This window comes from Nansenia antarctica (genome assembly GCF_963989245.1).
Source record: "Nansenia antarctica genome assembly, chromosome: 7".
Lineage (NCBI taxonomy): Eukaryota > Metazoa > Chordata > Actinopteri > Argentiniformes > Microstomatidae > Nansenia > Nansenia antarctica.
The window spans coordinates 7,769,176-7,779,597 of record NC_137677.1 but is presented as its reverse complement, the minus strand read 5'-3'; the positions used below and the strand labels follow the sequence as shown (position 1 = coordinate 7,779,597).

Below are 10,422 nucleotides of genomic sequence, written 5' to 3'. Positions count from 1 at the left end.
TATGTATGGGCTGGTACAGGGGAATGCTAGCTTAGCTAGTTCTGGTAGCAACTGGCTACTTGACAGAGAGGGGTCTGACTAATACCTGCCCAAAAGTCGAAACATTCAATGGAAAGCGTGGAAAGTAGAGTAGGTGTAGTAATGTAACTTCACAAACCACTCAGCTAAACAAGAAACAACAAGAAAGAAAAGTAATTGTTGAATTGTAAAATGTTCATTTACGGTTTTTCATAACTCATATCGTTATGAAAAACCCATTACATTCCAACAAGTACACTGACCCCCCCCCCCCCCTTGACAGCTAGTTCGGGAGTAGTTACCCCACCTAGTACATGTCGTTAATGGGTGTTCGTTCATGCAGCTTAGCTACACACTTAAACGCCGCACAATTAATTGTATTTAACATTTAACAATCCCTCTTTAGCTGGGCTGGTTAGTTGAGTTACCTCTTCTCCGTGGAGTGGAGGCCATCCCGGGGTCTTCCGCAGCCAGCATCACGGCCACCATCCCCAGGCGAACTCACTGTCCGAATCCTTGTGCGGAAAACAGTGGCAATATAAACAGTTAAAACCAAACTATCGCTAGGTTTTCCCACTAGAATACTAACATACTACGAATATATAGCGAATATAGTATATTTGTCTGCGTTTATTTACTTAGTATGACTGAGGAGAATCTATTCTTTCCGCATCTCCAACACACGGTCGTCAAGTCAGAATTTGGCGGGAGTGGGTTAGTCGCTTCAGAACCCTCCGCTGATTGGTCCGGACGTCAGATCGCTAGGCAAGACTGACGTGAAGGGCGGGGCTTAAAGATTTTTTTGCCAGGATACTTTACTAAGCCACGCCTTCTTCACTGGATTTCTTGCCTTTGTGATAGGTCTCTCGTTCTGTTTTCAAGAGAGCCATTTCAGTGATTGGTTGATGAACCACCCCCCAAAAAAGTCTACAAATTTGTGATTGGACCGATTTTACAGACGTGAAGGGCGGGGCTTAAAGTTTTTTTGCCAGGACACTTTACTAAGCCACGCCTTCTTCACTGGATTTCTGCCTTTGTGATAGGTCTCTCTTTCTGTTTTCAAGAGAGCCGTTTCGGTGATTGGTTGATGAACCACCCCCCCAAAAAGTCTACAAAGTTGTGATTGGACCGATTTTTACAGAGTTGCTGTCGAGGAGTTTCACCATGAAGTAAATAGAGTAAACATGTGTATCATAGTAGAGTAAACCATGTCTGTGTTTCATGAGCTGTTCATGACCATTTCAAAAAGAGGCTTAATACCAAAAACAAACATGCATGCAGTGATACGGGAATAGGAAATTCATGAATGAATGAATGAATGAATGGTCTTTATTGTCATTAATACAGTACAGGTACCATACAACGAAATTTAGGAGGGGGGGCTCCCCTGGTGCTTGGAAAAAAGACTAAAAACAAGAGAGCCAAGGGTAAAATAAGAAAGAGAAAAGAGCTGGTTTACATAAATAAAGGCTATGTACACTATCTACTATACTATCAGAATCAGAATCAGAATCAGAAGACTTTTATTGCCATGACATGTAAACATGTTAGGAATTTGGTTTGGTACCATGGAGCACGGTTTACAGAAGGACAGGTGCAAGACAGGACAAGACAGTGCAACCAACATCAAAGTGCAAGAGTCATAATTAATATAAATATAAAGTGCAGAGATTCAAGTGTTCAAGTGTTCAAGTGTTCATATCCAGACAGTGCAAAGCTCTCTGGGTGGGGGTGGAGGGAGGGTAGATAGATAGGGGTCAGGTCAGGGGGGGGGGGGGGGGAGGGGAGCCAGCGGCATTTAGGAGCCGGATGGCTGTGGGGAAAAAGCTGTTGGTGTGTCGGACCTTCACAGTATTTATGGACCGCACCCTCCTGCCTGAGGGGAGCGGGGCGAAGAGACCGTGTCCTGGGTGTGCGGGGTCAGCCATGATCTTCCTGGCCCTCCCCAAAGCCCTACTTTTAAACAGGGCCTCAAGGGGGGGCAAAGGGCAGCCAATCACCCTCTCCGCCGAGCGTATCACCCGCTGCAGCTTGGCCTTGTCCTTGTATACTACTATACTATACAATAAAACACTGTGCTGTACTCTATGCTATGCTATAAATATCCTAACTTTTTCCTATATCTGAACCTTATGTACACAAGGGTTGTCATATTGCACATAGTATTTGTTGCACATTCATTAAAGTGTCGCAGTTAGCAGGTTTAGAATGTTCACAGTTGTGTTAACATGAGGAATATTATACTAGATATATCATATTGAGGATAAATCACATGACAACACAGAGTTGATTATGCTCTTACTAGAATGTAGATCCCCAAGTTATGAGTTTCAATCTATGTATTGACTTCAACATGATAAGATATCAGATGTGATAAGATATCAAATGTGATAAGATATCAAAACAATGAGATCAATGAAGACTCAGTGACTGAAACTTCAACTGAGAAATGATCAATGGTAAGGAGCATTATTTCTGCAGCACTATAGATACAGTTTGATAATCTAATTTACCAAATGTGTTGTTGCCACTTGCCAAAATGTAAGGTCACTTTCTACAATCTAGAATAGATTAGATTAGGAATAGACGGCTGACACAGCTGCAGTTGAGGCGTTCCTCTACTCCAGGCACATCACCCCTTAGACATTGTATATCATAATTATTTATCAGTGTTGACAATTTCATCACCATATTTCTGACAGCACTCTGTATATAACTGTATAATTGTGTAACTGTATATATGTCATACTGTACATATCACTATCACTGTCATGTTTTTAAATCTAGTTTTTTTTATCACTATTTGCACTTCTGGTTAGATGCTAAACTGCATTTTGTTGTCTGGTTTCGTTGTCTATGCAATGACAATAAAGTTGAATCTAATCTAATCTAACTTTGATAGCAGAGTACAGGTCACTTCCTGTCAGTACGGAAGGAAGGAAGGACGAGAATCAGAACTGCCTGGGGAATCATGGATCTTCTGAAACTGGGCGATGATGTTGACACATCTGGTTTGACTTTGGTTGCTCCCGTCTGGAGAGTTGGGTCTGGGTTTACACACCAAGTCACTTTTCAGTTGGTGCACTTTGAACTTTGAATGGGGGGTCCACTACACTGCTCTGTCCTTGACTAGTTATGTATTTGAAAAAAAAAAAAACGAATGGAATTTCATTAAGCTACAATATATACATTAATTCACAGTGTATTAAAATCCAATCAGCTTGAATGAAAACATAGATGTTGATGTGAGGAAACCCAAAATTAGGGACTTGACTTGACCTGAGATCAGGAACTTGGGATATGACTTGAGACTTTCCCATTATTACTTGGGACTTGACTCAAAGTTCGACTTGAGACTCTCTTCGGACTGGCTAAATTGTAACTTAAAGGTTCCATATCAGATAACTGTATTTGGAGAAAGGTAGCTAATCCTGGTGCATCCAGGTTACTGTCACAATATTATGTTTGAGGCCTGTTGAGGCCTTTCCTTTTCTGCTTTGGTGTGTCCCTCAACTTTATACTCATTTTTGCCTTCAGTGACACTCAGTCCAGCTGTTGTGTGTAACAAGTTTACAATGCAATCCGTAAATCTCAAAAGTGACTTCAGCTAAACATAGACATCCTTTATGGGTAATGTATTGTATCAGGAAAAAAAGTTAAGCGTTAAAAAAAGTACTACCTGAGTCAGCCTAGCAGTAATAGGCCTATGCCTTGCCTATGTTATCCTACATATTTCCAGGGCTGTCTAGTTAACTATCTAACTGGACACTGACACTGATTGGACATGAATGAATGAATGAATGAATGAATGAATGGTCTTTATTGTCATTAATATAGTACAGGTACCATACAACGAAATTTAGGAGGGGGGGGCTCCCCTGGTGCTAGGAAATAAATACTAAAAACAAGAAGGGAAAAGAGCTGGTTTACATAAATAAAGGCTATCCACTATCCACTATACTATACTACTATACTATACAAATAAAACACTGTGCTGTACTCTATGCTATGCTATAAATATTCTAACATTTCCTATCTCTGAACCTTCTGTACACGAGGGTTGTCATATTGCACATAGTATTATTGCACATTCATTTAAAGTGTCGCAGTTTGCAGGTTTGAAATGTTCACAGTTGTATTTCAGTATTGCACTTGATTACAATCTAGTAGCTGCCATCAAATTGTCTAGATTGTCCAGGGCTTGTCCAGGGTTAACTATCTAACTGGACACTGACACTGGTTGGACATTCGGTGGGGGGGGGGGGGGGGGAGCAGGGTAACACACGTCATACACTAGAAAAGACTCGACAGACCCCAACTGGGGAGTCCAGAATCTATTTATCCAGGAGGAATCATCTAACTGTCTCTCTCAATTGTTGCCACACTCCCGTCCGTCCGTCCGTCCGCACCCTTCATACATTAAGTGACCTGTAGTTTCACACGGTCGGAATTACACTCAAACGGGTTGTGCTTAGAACTACCACTCCCACAATGCACTGCGGTAACTTTCACGGGACTTCCACAGCCACTTTCATTGACACTGACCCCGACGCATCCCGAACGGATTTCTGGAGCTAACGGTGTTCAGGTAAATTAGCTAGCATAGCATTGCGTTGCACTGAATACGGTTGCACGACAATATATGTGTTACTTTAACATCTCTTTAATCGTTTAGCGTCATTATATCGACTCGTGAGTTAACCTGTTTATATGACAATTCAGAGCTGAAGACGTCACGTTGAAATAAGAAACCGGCGCCATTTTGTGTCTTCATAGGGGGGCAACTGTGAATAGGGTTGAGTAGAGACGTTTGATCCACAATGGCGGATGAAGTGTGACAGTTTCTATCCAGTGCTAGCTAGCGTTAGTGAGTGGACCATCAGTTTTTAACACACGTTCTCCAGTCGTTTGTAAAGGCTTTTGATTGTATATTATTCCTAAATGTGGAGGTGGCTGTTGTCTTTCGTTGCTGCCCCGTTATGTCAGTTGGTTTGCTGAGCCATACGTGTACAAAACGTCAATATTATTATAGGTCTGGAGAGCCTCACGTGTTAGTGCTGACCAGACCAAACTAGAAGACCATAAACTTATATTTCTGGATCTGTTAGTATACCTAGTAGAAGTCTATCAGACAGATCGTGACGTTAGAATTATATTAAGGTTCTATCTCCATTTTTGTCAAAATTTAGTTTTTTTTACATAATCTGATCCATTAGGTGTTTATTAATGCCTGTGTGGTGTTATTTTTAAAATGTTGACATTTTTGAGTTAGTAATTAATAAAATACAAAGGTTCCATCTCACAAAACATAATGGAATGTAAAAACTTTGACGCTCAATATCTCTGAACTACCCTAAACGGAGATAGAACCTTATCATTCTAAGCTCACGAAATGCATGCATGTTGAGATCTAAGTCATGTTTTTTGATGTCTCTTACTTACAGGAACGAAAATACAATTGAGATCCAGTTTGCAACATGACAGGTTTGTATTTTAACTCTGACTGTCTTCTAAAACTGCCAAGTTCAGTTGTGGGGCAGAATGCATGAATGAAAACCCACAATGCCCCGTAGAAATCTTTGTTTTGTGTTTCCTGCACTGACATCCTGTCTGTCACCGTGTTTCAGAGAGGGTTAACAACTTCCCACCGCTGCCCGGGTTCCTGCGCATTAAGCCCTGCTTCTACCAGAATGTGGAGGAGGAGATCCCACCCCCTCACAGACAGCTGGTGCGCCGGGTCTACAACCTCTGGATGTGTGAGTTATATCACCTACACTACTACAGAGAACTAGCCTGTGTTGTCATGGTTCAATAGGTATCTATGCACTATGCACTATGACATGCTAGTAAGCGTCAACAGTGTTATTAATAATTAGATTAGATTAGATCCAACTTTATTGTCATTGCCGTGTTAAAGTACCAGACAACGGAATGCGGTTTAGCATCTAACCAGAAGTGCAAATAGTGATATAAAACATGATATGGTGGTGGTGGAAGAACTATGGAGAAGTAGGTGTTGCTTATTAAATTTGCTAAAAACCAGACAGACGTGTGAATGCATGAGGAAGAAGGAAACATATATGGATGTGTTGTTGCCAAGGGATATGGGGAAGGCATAGTGGAAACTGTTAGAAACAGACTGCCATGCTTGCAGCCATTAAAAGAAGTAAATAGAACATACAGTGCCCTCCACAATTATTGCCACCCCTGGTAAAGATGAGTAAAAAGGGTTCTAAAAAAATGCACCTTTTGGTGAATTAGCTTATAATGTCACACTGAAAAACATGAAAAACAGACAACCTTTTAATTGAAGTACATTTATTCAGAGAAATCAAAATCTGTCATCAAGAAATTATTATTTCGAACAAAACCACGAATATGGGGAGAACCAGTTGAGGGAAACGCTTACCTGTATCTATTCAGTGGTCCGCTAAGGAGAAAGAGTTCTAAGCGGAGAGAACGACTCTCTAATGAAATGCACTCTTGGACATGCCTGAAAGCAGGATTCGGTTTGGTCAGTTTTCACCTGTTGAGTGTGTGTGTGTGTGTGTGTGTGTGTGTGTGCGTGTGTGTGTGCGTGTGTGTGTGTGTGTGTGTGTGTGTGTGTGTGTGTGTGTGAGACCATAACAGTGACGGTGTCTCTCCTCTCCAGTGTATTCGGCCACGCTGTGTGTGAACGTGATCTCGTGTATCGCCTGGTGGGCAGGAGGGGGCAGTGCAGTCAACTTCGGCTTCTCCCTGCTCTGGCTGCTCCTGTTCAGCCCCTGTAGCTACACCTGCTGGTTCAGACCGCTCTACAAGGCCTTCAGGTAAACACCCACATGTAGCTACACCTGCTGGTTCAGACCGCTCTACAAGGCCTTCAGGTAAACACCCACATGCAGCTACACCTGCTGGTTCAGACCGCTCTACAAGGCCTTCAGGTAAACACCCACATGCAGCTACACCTGCTGGTTCAGACCGCTCTACAAGGCCTTCAGGTAAACACCCACATGCAGCTACACCTGCTGGTTCAGACCGCTCTACAAGGCCTTCAGGTAAACACCCACATGTAGCTACACCTGCTGGTTCAGACCGCTCTACAAGGCCTTCAGGTAAACACCCACATGTAGCTACACCTGCTGGTTCAGACCGCTCTACAAGGCCTTCAGGTAAACACCCACATGTAGCTACACCTGCTGGTTCAGACCGCTCTACAAGGCCTTCAGGTAAACACCCACATGTAGCTACACCTGCTGGTTCAGACCGCTCTACAAGGCCTTCAGGTAAAGACCCACATGCGGCTGTGGCTCAGGAGGTAGAACCGGCGTCTAATGATCGCACGGCGGTCGGCGGTTCGATCCCCGGCTGGCCACGTGTCGTGTAAGACATTGAACCCCAAATTGATCCCGACGAGTGGGCCGGCGCCTTGCATGGTAGCTTGCCGCCATTGGTGTGTGAATGGGTGAATGAGAGGCCGTTGTAAAGTACTATAATATAAGAATAAGGCGCTATATAAGTGCAGTCCATAAGCACAGCAGTGCCCAATGTGGGAAAAAAACAACAACATTGAATTAAAGCTGAGAGTCTCTACTTTGACCCCCCATAGTAAGTGTTTGATCTTAAATCCAATCTGTTGGGACTAGACTGTATAGAAGGCAAAATTCTTCTTTCCAATACTTATGGAGGTGCCCTGTGTATCACTGCCTGCCAAACCTCCAGACATCTCAGTCTCAAAACTTGTTTCCTAACTCACTGGTTTCCCCTCTTCTCCTCCTCTTCAGGGCGGACAGTTCCTTCAACTTCATGACATTCTTCTTCATCTTCTTCCTCCAATGTGTCCTCGCCCTCATTCAGACGGTGGGCATCTCTGGTTGGGGCACTTGGTGAGTAACATTGTTTATTTCTCCATCATTAGCATAAGATAGTAGTCGTTTTTTTTTTTTACGATTGTAACGGCTTTGGTGCGACTTCCAACACCTTCAACACCCCCAAGAATGTACCAGATGCTTCACAGCCTTGGCGACACGAATGTTCTGTTGTTTCTCTATTAATGCACTCCACCTCTCTCACTTTACTCACTGCATTGTGTGACGTTTTGGTTGTTGAACAGCTGAATGTGTAACTCGATAATCATACCATTGCCAAATACTAACCCCACTACCCCACCATGCCTCTCACCGACCACCCCAAAGCGGCTGGATCGCCACAGTGCTGTTCTTCAGCACCAACGTGGGTTCGGCTGTAGTCATGCTGTTCTCATGTCTACTCTTCACTCTGGTGACTGTGCTAATGGGAGTGGTTCTGATCAGGGTGAGTTCAGAGTGACGCACACACACAAAGACACACACACACACGCACACGCACACGCACAGGCACACACACAGGCACACACACACATACACACACACACACACACATTTTAAATGCATACATGTACAATTCTAAAGGACATAAATACTAACAGTGCATTTTGATATCATGGAAACAATCTGTTACAGTAATGCTGAGCCAACAACCAGTTCTGCCACACACAGGATGTTATTCACACCAGATGATACCAGTGGGTTGACAGATCCAGTATCAATACTGTAAAACAGACAGTATCCAGCTCATGGGTACAGGAAGCACCGCCTTCTCCATATTGAGCGGCTACCAATGACACACACACACACACACACACACACACACACAGGCACACAGGCACACAGGCACACAGGCACACACTCCTGAATAAAATAGTACGTTTTTTATGACTGGTCTCTGTCTGCGCTCCTCAGGTCCACAGAATGTACCGTGGCGGCGGCGGCAGTATGGACCGCGCAAAAGAGGAGTGGAGCAGCGGCGTGTGGAAGAGCGCCCCCGTGAGGGACGCGGGGTTCAACGCCATTTCTGAAACGGGGCCAAGCCTCCCCCAGTACCCCGCTGCAGTGCCAAGCTACCCAGACAATGGACAATGGTGATACCCGAAGTAGCCACTAGATGGAGACACTTAACCTTTTCCATGGCAGCAGGATATCTGACCCTCTTCACCATGTCACAGTTTCACCATGACACAATGCATTGCTCGATTTTTTTAGTAAGACTTGTTCTTTTAAAGGAGAAAAAAAGAAAGAAAAAGAGGATAATCAAATGAATTTGTACTTGGAAGTGTGAGATTTAAAGAGGCCTGAAATATGAAATATACTGTCTACTGAAGAGTGGGTAAGCCTTTTCAGGAACACTAATTTAAGCCTTATTGTTGAGGAGAACGTGATGGATAGAGAAATATTGACCCATTCCATTGTATCTGTGTTTACATTTGAGACTGAAAGAAAGAAAAATGTGAGATTATTAATTTGTATATATTTAAGTTTATCAAGGAGTTAGCTGCATATTGTCAGGATCGTTAGGGTCAGTAGCAGCGTTGAGACTGTGTAGGATATCAGTATGTCAAAGGCTTGTGCCTTATGTCAAAACAAATGCCTGAGATACAGAAAGCAGGGATGTTCCACAGATAAGTCCTTTCACCAGTGCTGACTGTGATGAAGTCTTGCCTATACAAACTGCATGAAATCAATGTAAAGTATTTGTGTTACTGGACAAGGCAGATAGTAAGGACCTTTGCAGCTGAAGAAAGAAAGGAAGGGTAATACAGAGTGCATGATTTTAAATAAATTTTGTATTATTATCGGATCTACTTGCAGCATCTCACAAGTGTTTTGTTTTTCATACTCTCAATTCATCTGCGTTTCCTCCTTTCTAAACACCTTTTTTGTTGAAACTAAACACAGCCTTAGTACATGCAGCCCTTGCATGTAGAAAACGTTTAGCTTGACTGTTGCCTTAAGTAATGCTACTAACTTTATGTTCGGTGTAACTGGATAATGCCAATAATGCAAGTTGCTAAAAACACATTTCCATCACTATTCTGCACTGCTAGCAGCTCTCCCATCAAGGCCTTTGTTTGCACACTGATTTCACTATTTGCTTACTTGCGGTCGGTGCTCTGTTTGTGGAAGCACCTTTCTCTCTAGTCAGTGTTCCAAAACAAATCATCCTAGCATGTTGGAGGCTGGAGTTTTGTGTTTACAATGTGGCTAGCAGAGTGGCAGCCACTTACCTGTGGGCTTGCTTCAGCACGTCCAGCTATAGGCGTCCCATGTTCATATTAGAGTGTGAAAGGGTAGAGGACTGGGACAGAGGTGGATGGCTGAAGTGAGTACACAAGTTTCTTCAGAAACTTCACCTTTTCATTAGTTGAATCAATGTCATGTGACTCAGTTTCTTTTTTATTGAGGTGTCCCACTACAGGGTAAACTGCCATGAGGATTATTTGAGTTTTTTTTTTCTTCTCTCTAATATGTGTCATGTAATTAATATTTGATAAAAAAGAAGACATTCATTCTTCAATTTCATCAGACTTGTTGGTGCACTAAACCTTAA

At 42.9% G+C, this 10,422-nt stretch overlaps 1 protein-coding gene across 1 annotated transcript; it reads left to right on the top strand.

Moving 5' to 3' along the window:
• The first annotated feature begins 4,564 nt into the window (after window positions 1-4,564).
• scamp4 (secretory carrier membrane protein 4) lies at window positions 4,565-9,654 on the top strand. The gene is made up of 7 exons (XM_080537107.1): window positions 4,565-4,606; window positions 5,463-5,502; window positions 5,646-5,774; window positions 6,671-6,827; window positions 7,782-7,883; window positions 8,193-8,310; window positions 8,778-9,654. Exons 2-7 carry the CDS (start codon window positions 5,496-5,498, stop codon window positions 8,958-8,960), a joined length of 696 nt encoding a protein of 231 aa, XP_080393233.1. The 5' UTR covers window positions 4,565-4,606; window positions 5,463-5,495; the 3' UTR covers window positions 8,961-9,654.
• The last annotated feature ends 768 nt before the right edge of the window (window positions 9,655-10,422 follow it).